The sequence below is a fragment of the Oryctolagus cuniculus genome, chromosome 12 (genome assembly GCF_051225735.1).
Source record: "Oryctolagus cuniculus isolate XC-2025 breed Fujian yellow rabbit chromosome 12, ASM5122573v1, whole genome shotgun sequence".
NCBI lineage: Eukaryota > Metazoa > Chordata > Mammalia > Lagomorpha > Leporidae > Oryctolagus > Oryctolagus cuniculus.
In genome coordinates this window covers 25203152-25222971 of record NC_142878.1, presented here as the reverse complement: position 1 = coordinate 25222971, position 19820 = coordinate 25203152, and the positions used below count along the sequence as shown (strand labels likewise).

General features: G+C 44.9%; 1 protein-coding gene across 10 annotated transcripts in view; it reads right to left on the bottom strand.

Moving 5' to 3' along the window:
* The window catches only part of TRIM9 (tripartite motif containing 9), a 114306-nt gene that overhangs the window by 16680 nt on the left and 77806 nt on the right, over positions 1-19820 (bottom strand). For 7 of the 10 annotated variants that reach the window (XM_008269649.5, XM_002718240.6, XM_017348289.4 and 4 more), the window contains exons 6-7: positions 11975-12132; positions 8724-8862 (exon numbers count right to left, since the gene is read on the bottom strand). In XM_008269649.5, coding sequence (XP_008267871.3) covers positions 8724-8862; positions 11975-12132 — 297 coding nt within the window. Of the gene's footprint in view, positions 1-6808; positions 7076-8723; positions 8863-11974; positions 12133-19820 lie in introns of those variants that run through there. The other 3 variants (XM_008269647.5, XM_008269648.5, XM_089309718.1) reach the window with 2 other exon arrangements.

Sequence of the window (19820 nt, the reverse complement as noted above, 5' to 3'; positions counted from 1 at the left end):
TCCTAATGAGATTTTTTTTTTTATATCTGATCATGTGTCATTATATGTGGTGATTCTATCTGGATGAAGAACTGCGCTGAGTGAAAGCAACCTGTCACTGGCTAACTGTGGTGGCTCCACCCGTTAACTATGGGGACTGTGTTCATAATGAGAACGGACCAAGACAAGCCTTCCATCAGCTCTTGTCCATGACCATCATTTCCTCTATTTCCTGGACTTCCTTCTCTTCCCATGTAGGACTGGCTGGATTCTGGGGTAAAAGCCTACATTAGGGTAGAAGCCTCTGCTTGAAAGAGGACATCAGGAATTACCAAGCAAAGATCAGTGGGAGGACAAACATGTATTAATTACTACTTTTGGGTTCAAGAAGAACAAAGAATATTTGAGTGGTGCACTCCTGTTTGGCTCACGGCATATTTCCTTTATTTGTTCCTTAGTGACTATTGTTGAACACCTACAATGTGCCATTGTATTAAAATTGAGCAGTTGGGAAGCATGAAATTGGAAGGAGAGCTGACAGTAAGAAAAGTAGTAATTTAGAGAAAATCTGTGTCATATATGAGTATTATTGATTGTGTTTTTTTTTACTCCTGGAGGTGGCATTTCTTGACCAACTCCAACATGTACAGAACACTAAAGGTTTATATGATGTTGTAGAAATTTTGAAAATGTAAAGTACAGTTGTTGAGTTGCTATTTTTGGAATTCAAAGAGGAAAGGCAAACAGTGCCCTTAAGACAATCCAGCCTCCTTTACGTCCTGTCAGAAGTCTTGATTGTCCACCTGTCTGGCAGTGAACAGTTCCACAAATTAGCCAGCCCTTGAGTTCTGGTCCAAAGAGATGGCTGTATTTTAGATGAGGGTAAAGCAAATATGTGACTAAGAACTGCACATGCCATGTTACAGATGAGTTTCAGTTCTATTACAAACCAGCTATAATTTGCTTTTGTTGGGAAGATATTAAGAGAGACAAAGAAATGAATGAAGAAGGAGGCTGAGCTTTCTTGAATGATCTAATAAGCAGCCAAAGTCATAATCATGTCCAACTGGTACATAATTTATAACAAAAGGTGGTATTTTAAGCTTTCTTAAGTGTGGCATTAATTGCAGTTGCCGAGTGGGAAACAAATCTGTTTTGAAAACCTCCTTTTAAAAGAAGGAGACAGTTCTTGCCATCCATAAGATGACTGCATGCTTCCTCACCAAGTTCCCCATTCCAAATTAGAATACCATGGCATTATTTTAAGGAATGATCATCAGAAGAACCAAAAAAAAAAACCCTGCATTTCAATTAAATACAGAAGAGTCCAAAGGACTGAACTGCTCCTGGGAATGTCAACCGCCAAGCACTAGATTTCTGGATCCAATTCAGTCCTATGGAAAAATCCAGAAAATTACCTGGAATATCAGTCAAAATTAAAAGCAACAAAATATCTCTCTCTACTAGATGCTGACACTCATCATTATATTCTTGTCCTTGGATTTTATAAACTAACCAGATTTGGTCAAGACATATGATTTACCTATCTGAGGATTTTGTTCTAGAAATTCATATTCTTCTAACTAAATTTATTTTTGGAGAAACCTGGATGCTCTGAGACAGGGAAAGCAAAGTAGAGGCCTTGAAAAAAACATCTTCAGTGGTCCATATGCTTTTTCTTACATGTTCCTTTATCAGCTCTTTAGTGTGGGTGTTGGATATTCAGTATCATAGATAGGACCTAAGATACACTAGATCCTTGAAGGAGGTAAGAGGTAGCGAACGCCTTTTTGTGGCATTTCTGAAATAGCTGACAGCTTCCAACAGTAATTTTGAAGAGAGAAGCCACAACGGTACTAATGGCAAATAACTTAAGGAGGTCATCTGCTCTAATTTCCTGGAGAGACAAGACAACTAAAGTTTAGGGAGTGGAAAGGACACATCAAACTCACACTGCCAGCTGTGGTGGGATGGGGTAGAGACCCTGGGGGATCAGTTCCCGGTGGACAGTGGTTTGGGGGTGACAAAACTATTGTTGCTCCTTTGTGATCTGGAAATGTACAAGAAATAGAGTTGATACACAGGCCATGGAGTTTATTCTAGTGGCCTCAGGGGTGTTCAAGATTTGTATAGATGGCCTGATACCATCTGCAAATCCTGAATTACACTGGGATGATGAATCTTTTCTTCCCTGAATAGAGAATTCAGTCTTCTGTGGTAACACATCATCATTCCCCTGTAGAATTTCAGCCATGTGGAGGCAGGTGGGCTGGGTGTTCCCTGCTGTGTTTTGGACAGATCCTTATCTCACATAAGGTTCCACCTTCCCTTCTGTGGGCATCTCAGAACCTCAGAGATTAAAGTGCAGCGCTTATATTGGGCCAAAATCATCATAAACTGTCTTCAGAGATTCTGAGTAGGTGCATCAGAGGCTAGTTGGCATTCACAGAGGGAAGCATAAGTCTGTGTACTGCTTGCATCATTAAATACTTTCTGGATCATTTCCTTTGAAGTGTGGGAGAAGGAGCTATCATACTGGAAGGGGCAATGAGATGCTGGCAGTCTAACTGGGGGAAAGGAGAGACATTTTAATCTTTATAAATAGCACCATCAAGGTCCACTTTTCAGAAAGCAAGTTCCAAGACATGATGTCAAGAACACCAATCCATTGACTGTCGTCAGATGAAACATTCCTGAGAACTGTTGGGTGGGTGGCTATTGTGAACGTTCAGCTAAGCCTGTGGGAGCGCGCCCTAGTCTTCAATGCCCTGGGCATATATACACTCACAGGGCTGGAGTGTGCAGGCATCTCTGAAGCCTGATTCTAGATCACTGATTGTCTTCTTCCCACTTTTCCTCCCCACTGAGAATTGGAGAGCTGGAAAGCTTCTGTGAGACCAGAGCTCTTTGGTTTCAACATGAGCAGGGCTCTGAGCCCCAGATCTCATTCTGCTAGTAGTGTTCAAGGGCCTTAGAGATGTGGCTCTGACATTATCTTTCCTGTCTGGGCAGTGACTCTCAACTGCCAGCCCACAGCATCCACTGGTACTAATTATGGAGGAGCCCTGTGCCAGGGAGCCAGCCGCTCAGCAGGGCTTTGTGGGGAGCAGGCCTTAGCACAGAGACATGTAAATGGGCAAAGGACCTCAGGAAAAGCTGGGATCTTAGGCTGGAAATGACAATCACTTGACCTCCCCCTGAGAGCAGGAATGTTGTGACACTTCACTAGCAATTAGGTTGTAGTTCTGGCCAGGGTTTCTGGATGAGCACAAGAGGCAGCTGCACAGTGTGGCTGCATCTGACAGTATGCTTTCAAGCACCTAGCAGACAGACTTGCGATAGCATTCCTTCTCTTTCTTCATTTTGGCTAAGTGCAAATAGCAATTTCCTAACATAAGCAGCAGAGTGCACTGTGATGGGTGTTGCATGTTGAAAAGTCCTGGATGTGATGTGTTACTTAACGCTCGGAAGCTCAGACCGCCCACAGAAATAACTCCCTCAGAGGGTGCGGCAGACAGGATAATGACCCAGCCAAAAATGTCCACATCCTAATCCCTAGAACCTGTGGATACATCACCTCCCAGGCAAAGGAGACTTTGGAAGTGTGATTAGATTATGGACCTGGAGATGGGGGCATGCTCCTGGGATATCCAGGTGAGTCCAGGGTAGTCACAAGTATCCTTGTAGAAGAAAGGCAGGAGGGTCAGAGTCAGAAAGCCATCAGAAGACATTGTAAGACAGAGAGAGGGGCCATGAGCCAAAGAATGCAAGTGCCTGCTAGATGCTGGAAAAGCCAAGAAAAGAAATTCCCACCTAGCGGCTGCTGAAGGAACTCCAGGCCAGTGCAACCATTGAGGACTCTGACTGCGCTGGTGGTCATTTGTCCCAGCAGCAGTAGGACACTGATGCATCGGGTAAATCTGAAATGCTGCAGTACTAGAGCAGGGGAGAGGGTCACACAGGGCAGCGCCTGCCGTGTGTACTCTGTATTCTTTAAACTGTCAGGGTGGGCAGAAAAACATCCCACCCTCTTTTTCTGTAGGCACTTAAGATGAACCATGGAATGGAGGGTTTTCATATGATGTCACCACTGGGTTTCAGCATCCTTAAACTATTTGCTGGCTGTTATGTTACTGTCAGTTTTCATGGACCCTTTTGGTGGACAATGAAGAAAGTTCTTACTCGTGTGCCATAAAAATGAGGAAGGTTTACTACAATACTTTGTTTGGGCTGATTTCATATTGGGGTTCCATAATGTCTTCTGAGATTCACCTGATCCTCCCACAGCAAGAGTTCCAGGGCATGTGCTGAATTAAATGTTTTGGGTGGCAATCATTCCCCAGTGGATTATATTCCTCTGAACACGTGCCATAGAATGCTCTCTTTTGGTTTCGTGGGGTCTTTTCTCATTGCTTCCAGTTACCTCCCTTGGTTAATGCCACCAACAGCCTCGGCTCATGTCTCTCACAACCTCTCTTCCTTCTCCTCCGGGGAAGCTGTCTATCAGTTATGCTCCGTGCAACTGCGCATAACCGAGTGAGACCCAGGGTGCAGCTCTGAGGCTGGGACAGGGCTTCCGTGCCTGTGCTTGGTGTCTTATACTTTTATTTTTGTGCCAACCCAGAGGCCACTGTTCTTACTTCCAGGTTGCAAGGTGGCAATCTAGACTGCAGGGTGGGACCATAGTTTTTAGGGAATCTGAGGAAGGCACAGTGAAGCTTAGGAAAGAAGAGGAGCAAAGCCCCCTAAATTCTTGCATCCTGTGCTTCTTGCATCCTGTGATCCCAGGGCCCCAGCCAGTACCTGATGTAACAGAGGTGCTCAGTTAACACATTTGAGTCACTAAAATTTCCTTTAACCATCAGCTTATGGCAGGATGTTGAAGTTTCTGCCTTGCATTCAGCTTTTGGCTTTCAGACAGTTATTCCCCCTGTTTTCTTTGGGAACTATCCCCCCTCCACCCAGGTCAAGTTCATTTCCCCTGCAGTATGTTGTAACTTGTTTCATGCAACTATCAGACGTAAAAAAAAAATCAGAATAGTACTTCTATGAAAAAGTAAATTAAAACAACTCTATTAGCAACATTTTTCTTTTTAGAAGAGCCTACTTGATAGTTGAAATTAAACTAAATGATAGAGTTAAGGTGATGCGATAAAATGGAATGGCTCATTCATTCCTGGGGTAAAAATCTACCTGGAAACCAATCTGGAACACTGATCAAGGGTCTTAAAAACATTCGTCTGCTTTAGCTCAGCAAGAATCTGCCCAAGGGAAATAACCCTTTTACACACATAGCTGTGCTAAAGAGTAGAGACTGCAAGTCTCCAAGCCCTACTCCCCCGGAGGCCTGGTGAGTGGAGGCTGCACCTCTGCTGTGCACATTGTCTGCAGCCATTGTCCCAGCCCTGTGAGGGTCCAAGGGGTACAGGCCCTCAGTGAGGGGAGACCCAGGAATATTACCTTTTTTATATTGCCTGTTCTTTCCAGATTTTTTTTTAAAGAGGCACAATCTGCTTAAGGGGGAACTAGGGAAATAGAAACAGAAAATTTCATCTCCTGTTGTCAGCCTTGCTGATTTTTTTTTTTTTTTGGTAGGAGTGTAGTCTGTCACACAGAATGAGCCTCAGAACTTTATGTATTGAGAGGCCTTCTTACAGGATGTTTGCAACAGATACTATTCTGCAGATGGTTTCAAAGACTGAGCACAGCCATGAATGGCCATTCAATGAATTATTTTAAAGATCCATACAGCTATGACTCTGTGAGTCTCTTTTAAGTCTTTAAAATTCTTAACTACCTTCAGTGATATTTATCTCTAAGTCAGGGTAATTTTGCAACAGGCCTGTGTGCGTGACGCCCACAGATACAGCTGCAGGAACTTCATGCTCAAGGAACTAACCAGCTTGAACTCACATAAAAACACATTTTCCTTTTCTCTTCTAATGACACAGCCTTTCTCATTTCCGTTAGATTACATTGCTTTTCATTATTTTCTTGATCAAGTCTACAAAAAAATTGTATATTCCTGGGGATCCTCTTCCCTTTTTCACAGTGCTCATTGCTATTTGTAAGTAGGGAACTGTTGGCTCCAGGTCTGTCTATCTTCTCAGCTGTGAGCTCCGTGACAGCAGGGCTGTGTCTCTTCTCTGTACTCACAGGACAGTATAGAGTAGGTACTTATCCAGCCCTGTCCAATAGACAGAGAGAGAGAGAGAGACAGAGAGATATATCTGTTTTTGAAAAAAAAAAAATCAGAGTTCATACTGTAGATATGTGATATCGCTCACATAATGGCAATCTTAGGTTGGCAGGAGGCTTTGAGACCATTCCAAAAGAATGTACATGATGAGTGATTTAAACTCAGACAACATGCTTATAATAACAAGTTAGACTTGCCATTGCATGCGAAATTGTACTCTTCTGTGATACATTTTGTCTTGCGCTTTAGAAAGCAGTTAACTCACTAAGAAGAACATGCAAGGTTTCATTATAGTAGAAAGCCAGAATGAGCCACCCCACCAACCCCCGAGACCAGCAAAGAACAAGCATCTCTAGAGCAAACCTTTCCAAGAACTGTAGGAAACAAGATTAATAAAATAGAAGCACAGTGAATATATAAAGATTCTGTGAATAGCTTTTTTCTCACTGAGTTCTACAAAACAAAAAGGGATATAATTATTTAATTTTATAGGTTTTTTTCTATCATTACAGAGTAATAAAATCTTTTCAAAAATAAATTATTAGCTATATATTTTTTCTTGCTTTCTAAATCTTGTCTCACTGTTTGGATGAGTTAGAGTGAGGGAGAAACAAATAGAACAAACCAAGGTTATGGAGAAAGTATGTATGTGAACTTTATTTCATCATGAGAAAATCATTTCTGTGCAGTAACAGAGAATACTGATATCTACATGATGATAGAGTTTTCTTTGTATTGAATACATACCTTATATTTGTACACAATATATAAAATTCATGGAAGAAATTAATTTCTACAGTACAGTTTCTTTGTTGGAAGAGAACTTGTTCCATTAGTTTCATTTAGAAAATGACCCCCAATTCTGTGACTGTGGTACCAAGGATCGCAGTTCCAATCCTGCAATTTATTAAATTAAACACCATAATCTTATGAACATGAAAAGAAACCGAGAGACTACATCCTAAGCACTCAGGCTGCTATGCTACTAAGTGATCTTAGCTAATAGCACGATTCTCACGATGTATTATGGATGGAAATTGTCTTCCTGTGGGTCTGATGACACAATATTAGCAACATGGCTGCAGATTCCTCTCTGCTCTGCGGGCATGCACTTCACTCCTCAATCAAACCTGTACACACACAGGAAACGAGGCCATCGCCATCAAGTACCTTCCGCACGGCACCTAGGAAAACCTCACAGAGGGCTTTAGCATTTAGCACGGCATTTTGGGGAAAGAGACAACAGCTCTCAAAAGATAGGTCACCCCAGAGAACAGGTGCCCAAATGATTATCCAGGGGAAGTCTGGCTACCGTGTTACCATGATCCAAATGGGTGGGCATTTTCTCTTTAGCAAATGCTTGACTTGGAATAGCATCACTCATAGAGCAACAACCGCTCCCCAAAGCATCGTCTTCACGGCCAGGGGTATTTTGCCCCTGCCATGGTATTTGAAATTGTGCTTGTTTTTAACCATGTGAACCATTTTTAGGGGTGACTGGCATATGCTGAGGTTTGTGGGAAGCATAAAAAGACACCATCCCAGTTCTTTTAGCTAACATCTTGAACTTGAACAAAATCACCATAATTAGTTCTGCAGAAGGAAGTTATACAGAATGCCAGTGGGGGTGTGATTTCTATGATTAAAATGACACCCTCAAGGTCTCAAAATGCTTTGGCACCAGCATAAACGTCTCTTCACGGGTTTAATTTCCTCGGTGCCATTGCTCTTAAAGTGAAAATGTTAAAAGCCTCAGAGGTTATACTTGGCCATCAAATTCAGCATCTCATCTGTGATGGGATCACTTATCTCTGAAGGCCAAAGCTTGTACAGTGTAGCCAAGGAGCAGAAGTTCTCGGAGATTAACCTTGCACAGTGGCCCTAGGCAGCCTCACTGAGACTAGAGGGACTGGCACAGGTGAAAATGGCGAGGTAATGAGTTGCTGGTTTCTTCCTGTTGGTGCCAATGGCCTCGGCTTTGGGGAGGAAATGGATGCAGTCCGAGCTGGTTGGGCCAAGAGTGGCTGACGGGACCTCTCGGATCAGCTCCAGCACCCTTCACCCATTTGCAACACATTCAGTCACACAAATCCACAGCTGCCAGGATCCTAGGTCCCACCCCCCTCAGGAACAAGCTCTTGCTACAGAGCCATTTAGAATCGTCTGGGCAGAACTGGCAAGCGATGTGTATCGGTGGAGAATGGGAGCCTGCTCTAGGGCCTAGATACATTCGTCTGAGACACCAGGACACATTCAGGCCTTCACTGTTCAGCTTCTTCAACTGCAGCTTATTTAGAATGTTACCCAAGGAAGCCGCCGGCCCGAGCCATTGCAACTGCCGATGTGGAAGCTTTGGTTGGGTCACATCCACATCCCACGGGCTCTCTAAAGGCAGGAGAGGAACAGCAGCTCTGTGCCAGAGTGCAGAGCAAGTCATGGAAAACACTTGAGGAATGCGGGCACTGCTGGGGTTACCTCCGGGCTTGCCAGCCATTCTAGATGCCACGCAGTTCTCGCTCTGAGGGGCACTGCTGAAGGGCCTTACCCTCGGACGTCTGCAGGACCAGGGTCTTGCTGTACGGGCTGACTCCTGTTTTGTTGAAGGCCTTGACTCGAGCGTTGTATGTGCTGTTGAAGTGAAGGCCATCCACGGTGCACATTGTCTCCTTTCCCACATACACTTCCTGAGGGCCAAGAAAGGAACAGAACCCGCTTAAAATAAACTCTGATGAGAGCCAGGGTCAGGGTCAACAGCTCTGGCATTAGCCTGATCAGGGTTGAGTCCTGTGAGACACTGGGCTATTTGATTTTCCTTTCCTGTTATGCAAAATGGGGGCACCTTCCGAGTTTGGTATGAGCATTATTTAAACTTAAATGCATACAGCCTGGTACTTGGTATTTAGCATGGTCCTTGCAGCTTTAATGAATGGAAGTTATTAGCAGACGGGGCTTAAAAAATTAAAATTAGGTACTTATAGTTAGGACTAGGCTTATGAATAGTAACTTGGTATTTGAAAAGGATATTACACCTACGGGTGCTCTTTATCCATTGTTATGGTTTTTAAAAAACATGTTCAAAAACATGAAAACACGAGGGTGGTCTCTGTGTGTTTTGGCAGCTCCGCAGATAACTCTGGGCACTGCCACAAAGGTTACACTCAGAGCCACAGGGGTGCAGGTTTCCATCACAGTGCAGAGGGAAGGGGGAGAAAACAGGGAAGGGAGGGAGAATGACATTTAAACGGCTTAAAATAAATCCGAGCAGAATGCATCTTCAGCATAGGTTAGGCATTTGCTTCCCTCTTTAGCTGTACACTTTGCAAAATTTATGCTGATGTAATGACTGGAAGTGATTTGCATTCAAAGCACAGCCTTAAAGGGACAACTGTCTGGTGGGGTACTAATAAAACTGGAGGCCTGGGTCGCCCAGCCGTTCCTTCCTAATTTCCGACGTAACACAGGTTTGAATATCGCGCCCTCTCACTCAGAGCTTCTCAAAATTTAGGTGCGTATGAATCACCTGAGGATCAACATTTGCTTTCCAATCCTGTAGGTTTCTGGGGTGGAGTTTGAGATTTTACATTTTTAACAAGTTCCGGGTAGGGGAAGACTATTCTTTGAATGGTCCAGCAAGGAACAACCTGAAGGCTCAGGCTGGGAGCACAGAGGGGTGGTTGCACTTTTTCATGGTAGCCTGTGGACTAAGAGGAAGGGATCCAGATGACTGGGAAGAATCGATGGGATGCAGGGACTTCTTTAGTGTTAATTGGTGCTCCGGGAGGAAGAAGTAGGCAGATGGTGCTAAGACTCTGAGTCTGATATCTAAATAAGGACAACCAGGATGTAGAAAAGGCAGGATTAGGTTTTAAAAGAAAATTATGGGTTTATTTTAAGGCATGTAGGGTTGAAGGCAGTTTCAGGACATTTCTAGGTCAGACTCTTAGAGGAGAAATATGATTGAGAGAGCTGGACTAGAGAGTGGGCAGTGCAAAGGGGGCGAGAAGTGGGAGGGGAAGGGATGGGAACCACGCCCCAGCTGACGCCTAGGACACGCACGTAGGTAGCGGTTGGGAAGAAAACGCTGGGACAAAATAAGGGAATTTATTTATTTAGGGACTTAGGAAAGCCAGGAGAATGAGTTTTCTAGCCTAAAATAATAATAATAATAATAATAATAATAATAATGGAAAAAGAAAGGCCCTGAAATGAAATGAGCTGAAAAGGCAAAGTCAGGGATGAGAAACAGACAGACAGGAGTTTACACACACACACACACACACACACACACAGCACAAGAGACACCAGTTGAAATGGAACCTGAGATCTGTGTCTTGCAGAGGGAGGACTTTGATTTCGTCAGCCAGTAAATCAACACCTATGTCAATAAGGCCTCCCCATCCAGACAGGGAGCCTATGTCTTGGAGGAGAGCTGCAGACTTGGCCCCAGTCCTCAGGCACTTACAGCTACTGGAAGACCAAAGCCACGGTCAGGAAAAGGAGCCGACAGGCTTTTCTCTGGAGGACTAGTGGTGGTGGTGGCCACTGACGGCCTGAAGAAAGCCTGGTCCTCATGGGCTGGGGTCTGCTCTTGGACAGGGGCCCCATCTTCTGCAGCGCAGGGAGTGGCCTCACTACAAAGAAAAGCCACTCCTCTGCCTGGAAGTCTCAAGCATCAGAGTGTGCAGGGGAGAAAACTCAGGCAAGGGCCGGCGCTGCAGCTCCATAGGCTAATCCTCCACTTTGCGGCGCCAGCACACCGGCTAATCCTCCACCTCGGGGCGCCGGATTCTGTCCCGGTTGCCCCTCTTCCAGGCCAGCTCTCTGCTGTGGCCAGGGAGTGCAGTGGAGGATGGCCCAAGTCCTTGGGCCCTGCACCCCATGGGAGACCAGGAGAAGTACCTGGCTCTTGTCATCGGATCGGCGCGGTGCGCTGGCTGCAGCGCGCCGTCCGTGGTGGCCATTGGAGGGTGAACCAACGGCAAAGGAAGACCTTTCTCTTTGTCTCTCTCTCTCACTGTCCACTCTGCCTGTCAAAACAAACAAACAAACAAACAAACAAAAAAACTCAGGCAAGAGTGGGGTGGTGCAGATGGAAAGCAAGGTGGGAGGAGAGGGTGGGTGAGAAGGAGGTAGTGTGGATGAGAGAACAGCAGACACACAGGGACAGGCAGTCACGCACACAGATCATAAACTGGTAAGCATACCCATATGATTGCTACCAGGCCCCCCCCAAAAGGTAAGAGCAGGCCAGTCACCCAGAAAAGTGCAGGGACCAGTCTAGGCCAGAGCAAAGTGCAGGGACCAGTCTAGCCCAGAGCAAAGTGCAGGGACCAGTCTAGCCCAGAGCAAAGTGCGGGGACCAGTCTAGCCCAGGGCAAAGTGCGGGGACCAGTCTAGGCCAGAGCAAAGTGCAGGGACCAGTCTAGCCCAGAGCAAAGTGCGGGGACCAGTCTAGGCCAGAGCAAAGTGCAGGGACCAGTCTAGCCCAGAGCAAAGTGCGGGGACCAGTCTAGCCCAGAGCAAAGTGCAGGGACCAGTCTAGCCCAGAGCAAAGTGCGGGGACCAGTCTAGCCCAGGGCAAAGTGCGGGGACCAGTCTAGCCCAGAGTCTGCAGTGCTGCTCCTACCGCTGTTAAGAAGAGTAGGACACTTCAGACACCTCTGATGGCACAAGAGAAAGCAGGCCCTCAGCTGAAGGGCAGGCAGGGTCCACCAGGATACCCATCCCAAGGACAGTGGGGAAGCCAGGCTCCAGGGCACATCCTCTGGCTTGACAAAGAGCAGGTTCTTGACTCACCCGGAACTGACCACCACTGCCGTCATCCAGTTCCAGAATGTATCCTTCTGCGGGCACCGTGGACAGGGGCGGCTGTTTCCAGGACAGTGTAGCACTGTTGTTGTGGGTGCAACATTCCTCCAGCTGTAGGATGGGGGTTGCTGGGACTGGAGAGGAAGCTAAACAGAAATTAGTGTAACCCTGGCTTCTGCTGTTTTCAAATAGGTCAGCGTGCTGGAATGACAAACATCCCCCTGGTGAGTGTGTAGTTAGAAGCAGCCAGTCGGGATGCATGGGAGAGTTGAATGGGATCCTTCCAAGAGTCTCCATAAGTGGGACTGGTTCCTCAACTTCCCGCCTTAGTTGTGGCACGTGGAAAGGAGAGAAGCTACCCCAGTGGCAATGTTTGCATGGGGGCTGGATTTCCCATACATTCCACTAAAGCCGATTCAACTGAAAACATGGATGAAGCCATGTTAATAATTTTATCATGAATTTTGGGATGGAAATCTCAAGTTTATAAACTGGGACTTACTTTCTAGGAAACAGCTCTTTTTTTTTTTTTTTTTAAACAATTGATTCTACTGCAGATTTTGTGATAAGTGACATACACCATGATCTCTCAGTTTCAAAAGTTCTGAGGAACCTGCCATCAGTCTCTCAAGGTGGCTGTACCTTGAACTAGTGCTAGTTCAAGTGAACTCTTTCTTCAGGTATCGAACACCCAACTGTGAGTGTGGGAGCAGACTGAGGTGCAACAGGAGACTAACTTATCCTCATGGCCGTGTGACAATCTATCATGGCACTGCTGGACTCAGTAGCCCTTCTGCATATGCTATGCTAAGAGCCTTTTCTATTATTAGAACTGCAGAGCAGTGGGTCCACAGACTCACAGGTGTAGAAATATTATTCAACAAGGGGCACTGCAAGTTAATCCTCCACTTGTGATGCCAGCATCCCATGGGGGCACCGTTTCAAGTCCCAGCTGCTCTGCTTCCAGTCCAGATCCCTGCTGATGTGCCTGGAAGAGCAACAGATGGCCCAAGTGCTTGGGTCCCTGCACCCATGTGGGAGACCCAGTTGAAGTTCCTGGCCCAGCCCTAGTCACTGTGGCCATCTGGGGAGTAAACCAGTGGATGGAAGATCTCTCTCTCTCTCTCCTTCTCTCTCTGTAACTCTGCCTTTCTTTCTTTTTTAAAAATTCATTTATTTATTTGAAATGCAGAGTTACAGAAAGGCAGAGGCAGAGAGAGAGAGAGAGAGAGAGAGGTCTTTTATCTGCTGGTTAATTCCCCAAACGGGCCATCAGAAGCCAGGAGCCATGAGCTTCCTCCAGGTCTCTCATGCAGATGCACGGGCCCAAGGACTTGGGCCATCTTCCACTGCTTGCCCAGGCCATAGCAGGAAGTTGTATAAGAAGTAGAGCAGCTGGGACTTGAACCAGTGCCCATATGGGATGCTAGCACTGCAGGCGGTGGCTTTACCCACTATGCCACAGTGCCGGCCCCAACTCTGCCTTTCAAACAAATAAGTATTTTTTTTTTTAAAACAAGAAATGTTATTCAACAAATAATCCCAGTTACCAACATATGAACTCAATGTGTGTTGCTGGGAACATCATTTTTACCAAATGCTCATTTTTTTCTAATATCAAAACATTTATTTATTATTATTTTTTAGCAGTTTAATAACAGAACAGCTTTATCAAAAGAACACTTTAATAAAAATAATCCCACATCCAGGGACATTTTCATGAACAAATGTTAATTGTGGGACACCTGGCATGCTGTTCTAAAATTGGACTGTCTGTGTCATGCATGCATTGAATTAAATCTACTCCTTGTCAGTTACCCCAACCAAGAAGATGTTTAATTAAACAGCAGTATAGGAAGCAGGTTCTATGGTGGAAACTCGGGGAAACAAAAGCAGTGACTGTAACATAAGAGATGTGAAGGTGGAGCAGGTTAATTATCTTATACTTAAGAAAAAAAACTGATATACTACAATACCATTTTGTCTGAACTATGGAATCACACATAATTAAATCAAAATCAGTGACTCCCAGCAGACTCATAGAATGGCAATCACTTTAAATAGCACTTTGACCTCAGAATCAGCCCTTAAGGCATTCTGGGCTGAAAGCCCAGAGAGCATTTCAGACATGAAAAGCCAAGACACTGTGGCAAAAAAATATCCTACATGAAGGATTTCTGTGAGCGAGACCCCAGTGGAAAGAAGTGGCCATCAAGGAAGGATGTATTTTTCTCTGAAGGGAGGAGAGAACTTCCACTTTGCTCATGGCCTTGTCTAAATACTGATGAAGAGTGTGAATTCAAGACTTCCATAGCCTTGGCAGCTCATGTCAAGAGCCTCGGGTGATCACTGATGTCATATATGAGTGTTAATTGTTAAATTAACAACATGAGTCACTGTGCACTTATTTCCCTTGCAGGACCTCTGTCCTCAATGAGTTGTATGAGAATTAACTATAAAACTGGTTCTCATTTTTTTGTGTGTGTGTATATGTATGTGTACAAATTATTGAAATCTTTACTTAGTATAGAGTTGGTTTTCTGTATATAAAGTTAATTGAAAATGAATCTTAATGGAGAATGGGACTGGGAATGGGAGAAGGAGGAGGGGGTGGGATGGGAGTGGGAGTGGGGTGGGGGAGGGTATGGTGGGAAGAATCACTATATTCCTAAAGTTGTACTTATGAAATCTGTACTCATTAAATAAAAGGTTTCTTTGGGGGAAAAATCAGTGACCCCAAATTGGATGCAATCAGTTTAGGAAAAGAATCAGGTTTCAAGTTTGAATGACACAGGTTTGGGTGGTCTTTTAGGGAGGACTATGGGTACTACAGCCTCTGAGGTCCCACAACATCTGGACTCGGAGGAAAGAAGATGATTTCACTGTCTTGTTCAATAAACAGGACTGGCTGGGAAGAGGCAAGACAGGAAATAACACCTTCTACTGATTCTCGTGAACAGCTACACACAAACAGGTGGCACTCAGAGTTCCTACTGGAGGGGTATCTTTAAGTCTGTAATGATTAAGGTCTTAATTTGTTATTTGAAATTTGTTTTATTTATTTTTTATTTTTGACAGGCAGAGTGGACAGTGAGAGAGAGACAGAGCGAAAGGTCTTCCTTTTGCCACTGGTTCACCCTCTAATGGCTGCCGCGGCCGGCGCGCTGTGGCCGGCGCACCGTGCTGATCCGAAGGCAGGAGCCAGGTGCTTCTCCTGGTCTCCCATGTGGGTGCAGGGCCCAAGCACTTGGGCCATCCTCCACTGCACTCCCGGGCCACAGCAGAGAGCTGGACTGGAAGAGGGGCAACCGGGACAGAATTCGGCTCCCCAACCGGGACTAGAACCTGGTGTGCCTGCGCCGCAAGGCGGAGGATTAGCCTATTGAGCCACGGCGCCGGCCTTGTTTTATTTATTAAAAGACTGCATTTAAAATCTTTACTGTGAAACTAAAATATAACAAGCTTAAGTAAGCGTTTTCCCAAGGGCTTCCAGAGACATGTGTGATTCTCCCTGGGACAGCTATTCTAAACAGTCCTTCTCAGCGCATACCACAAAACAATTCCTTTGACTCTTGCTTCATTACCTCCCTATCAATCTCTTGTTTTCCCTTTGTCCACATTTCAGGTAAGTCTACATTTTATCAGTTATAAAAGCACAGAATGAGAACATAAGGTGGTTTCAAACCGAATCATACAAATGTTTTCAGTATTGTAATAAGAAACTCAAATTTCCCGTGTAGGCACAGCTATAATTACATGATTAACTGAGATATATTATATCATGTGTAATTAAAGTGCTAGAACTTCATTTATAAATGCTCAGAGGATAAACTGTAGAAGACCAAAAGGATGGGAAAAAAATCTAATCTCTCACTGATCTTCATATATAATATTTTCCCAGATTTAAAAAAATAAGCAAGTGAACAAAAAAGTGAAGTGGAGAGGAGACTGAGAAAGAAAGAACCAACCCTGGGACATCTGCATGTATCTTAACCTATTTCTCAATGTGCTGAGCACTATTCCTTCCCTATTTATCCCAAAATGATGTATACAAAAGGCAAACGTGACAAAAGTATAGCCTCAATAGCAAAGGATCATGTTATTAATTTAGAAGAATAGATTTTACAGTGGGTGTTACCCCATTTCACTTTATTAAGTATTAAAAAAGTGACCTACAAGAAATCCAAAGTATTTTCAAATGAAGCTGTCTTTTATGGCCTTGAAAAGGGTGGAAGTCTGAGAAAGATCATGTTATTTTACTGAAACTCCTTTCTTTGGCACTTCCATAGCTTTCTTGATCTTTATGCTTTCATGATCATTTTAGGACATCTTTGGTTTTTCCTTAAGAACTAGTTTGTCTTGACCTACCTGGTCAGAAATCTAGCACTCAGCATTCTTTAGCCAGTAAAATCAACTTTAGACTAAAAATTCTCCCTTTAGATACAAAAGGGTAGCTATTCTTACTGACTTCCTTGAAGAGGTCTGGCACAGGTATGCTTCAAAGTGAGGTTCTATAACAATGACTTTCAAACACTGTTTCCAAATGTCTTCCCCTTTTACACTTGATCTTAGCAAAGAGGCCAAGAAGCCACGTCTATCTTTCTTAAGGCTGCTTTGGTTCAACTTATATCTCATATTTCTTTCTTTCTTTCTTTCTTTCTTTCTTTCTTTCTTTCTTTCTTTCTTTCTTTCTTTCTTTCTTTCTTTCTTTCTTTCTTTCTTTCTTTCTTTCTTTCTTTCTTTCTTTCTTTCTTTCTTTCTTTCTTTCTTTCTTTCTTTCTTTCTTTCTTTCTTTCTTTCTTTCTTTCTTTCTTTCTTTCTTTCTTTCTTTCTTTCTTTCTTTCTTTCTTTCTTTCTTTCTTTCTTTCACAGGCAGAGTGGACAGTGAGAGAGAGAGACAGAGAGAAAGGTCTTCCTTTGCCATTGGTTCACCCTCCAATGGCCGGTGTTGCTGGTGCGCTGCGGCCGGCGCATCGCGCTGATCCGATGGCAGGAGCCAGGTACTTCTCCTGGTCTCCCATGGGGTGCAGGGCCCAAGCACTTGGGCCATCCTCCACTGCACTCCCGGGCCACAGCAGAGAGCTGGCCTGGAAGAGGGACAACCGGGACAGAATCCGGCGCCCCGACCGGGACTAGAACCCGGTGTGCTGGCGCTGCAAGGCGGAGGATTAGCCTAGTGAGCCGTCACGCCGGCTCTCATATTTCTTTTATTTCATTTTATTTTCTCCAATCCTTCACCACCATCCCAAATTCCTCTGTGAAAGTAAACAGAGTGTGGCAAGCACAAGTGAAAAATAATGGAAGCTGGCCTCCCAGCCTGCACAGAGCACACTAAACCTAAGTGATGCTTCTCTGAGCACTGGATGAACACCAGACAGTGTGGTGAGAGCCTTCCGAGCTACCACCAATGCCACAAGGTAGGTGCTGTTATTAGTTCTGTTTTGTAGATGAGGAAACTGAACCATGGAACATTTTCATGGCTAGGAAGTGGCAAAGCTGGGATTTAGACAAGGACCCTGGATCCAGAACTGCAATAAATACATTATATTTTTGAAAATTCTTGGGAAATGGAAATGAAAAACGAGTTTATTTGGGTGAAAAACATTTGAAATCCATGCAAAGCTTTTCAGGATGCACATTTTCCAGGAAACTTAAAGATACATTGTATATATGATTTCAAAATTTGGGGGAAGGGAAGGTAGGCATTTAGACTAGTGTTTAAGATGCCTGCATCCCACATCAGAATATTTGGGTTTGATATCTGGCTCTGGCTCCTGACTCCAGTTACCTGCTAATGGAGACTCTAAGGGGCAGCAATAATGGCTCAAGTGGTTGGGTTCCAGCCACCCAATGTGGGAGAACTGGATTGAGTTCCCAGCTCTTGGGGAATGAATTAGCAGATAGGAGTTCTCTCTCTCAAATAAATAAATATTAATATATCGGGGCTGGTACTGTGGCGCAGTGGGTTAATCCTCCGCCTGCGGCTCCAGCATCCCATATGGGCACCGATTCTAGTCCCAGCTGCTCCTCTTCCAATCCAGCTCTCTGTTATGGCCTGGGAAGGCAGTGGAGAATGGCCCAAGTGCTTGGGCCCCTGCACCTGCATGGGAGAGTGGGAAGAAGCACCTGGCTCTTGGCTTTGGATTGGCGCAGCTCTGGCTGTTGCGGCCATCTGAGGAGTGAACCAATGGAAGGAAGACCTTTCTCTCTGTCTCCCCCTCTCACTGTCTGTAACTCTACATCTCAAATTAAAAAAAATCATTAAAATATATATATATTTTCTTGGCCGGTGCCACAGCTCACTAGGCTAATCCTCCGCCTGCGGCACTGGCACCCCAGGTTCTAGTCCCAGTCGGGGTGCTGGATTCTGTCCTGGTTGCTCCTCTTCCAGTCCAGCTCTCTGCTGTGGCCTGGGAGGGCAGTGGAGGATGGCCCAAGTGCTTGGGCCCTGCACCCACGTGGGAGACCAGGAGGAAGCACCTGGCTCCTGGCTTCGGATTGGTGCAGCGCGCCGGCCATAGCGGCCATTTGGGGAGTGAACCAACGGAAGGAAGACCTTTCTGTCTCTCTCTCTAACTCTGCCTGTCCAAAAAAAAAAAAAAAATATATATATATATATATGGCACCAAAACAAATTTTATAAAACGATTTACATATTTATTTAAAAGGCAGAGTTACAAAGAGAGTGAGAGAAGGAAGAAGGAGGCACACACACACACACACACACACACAGAAAGAGAGAGAGAGAGAATCTTCCATCCACTGATTCCTCCCCAAATGGTTGTGATGTCTGGGGCTGGGCCAGGCCGAAGCCAGGAGCCAGGTGCTTCTTCCAGGTTACCTACATGGGCGCAGGGGCCCAACAACTTGGGCCATCTTCCGCTTTTTTCCCAGGTGCATTAGCAGGAAGCTGGATCGGAAGTGGAGCAGCTGGGACTCAGAATGGCGCCCATATGGGATGCTGGCACTGTGGATGATGGCTTAACTTGCAGTGCCACAGCACCTGCCCCCCAAACAACTTTCAAAACTATTTTTCATGAACTTCTTGAAGTACTCTCATATTATTTCTCCAGTCTGGTGCTTAGTAATAGTGTCTAGCAGCAAAGGCTTCATGCCTAGTGCCAAAAGTTTCTGTTTCTTAAAATTACCAAGAATTACAGGTAGAAATTAATGTGACATTTCACCTTCAGAAATGATGGCTGGGAGTGCAATTTTACTGCAGTGTCTTCTCTGAGTTCACTTGTAGACTGACCTTCCTCTTTAAAGTAGGTGAACAATTCACTTAGCATCTGGGGAAAGTCTGGACATTACAGGCACTGCAAGTTGGTCTAGCAAGCTGTCCCTGGTGCAGGCTTACGGATAAAGATGAGTGCATGTGTGAAGGACATGCATTTCAGGCCCCCAGAAATGGAGCAGGAACAGATGACATGAAGCACACGAGGGCTCACCTCAACCTTGTCAACCCTCTGATGGCCCTCACTGATTTATAGCAGAGTTTGTTCAGGTCATATTGTCATTGGCGATGACACTGTTGCACACTCAGGGCTCTTACATTCATCATGAGTTAATAAAGACAATTGAGTGCTTAGATGAGTAGAGGCACTTACAGGGATTAACAGCCATTCTTGAAGTACTGGGTTGCTGTTCTGACCTGGTTCAGAATAACCACACCGGCATTTCATTACAGCACCATGACTTGCGCTCTTGGGATACTCTGTGTATTTAGACAACTCTGGGGTAATAGTTTTCTGGAAGGGAGCACGTATCTGAAATATGTTCTTAACCAAGCAGCAGAGCCCTTGGCAGACTAGGAAAAGACTCTCAAAATCTCATT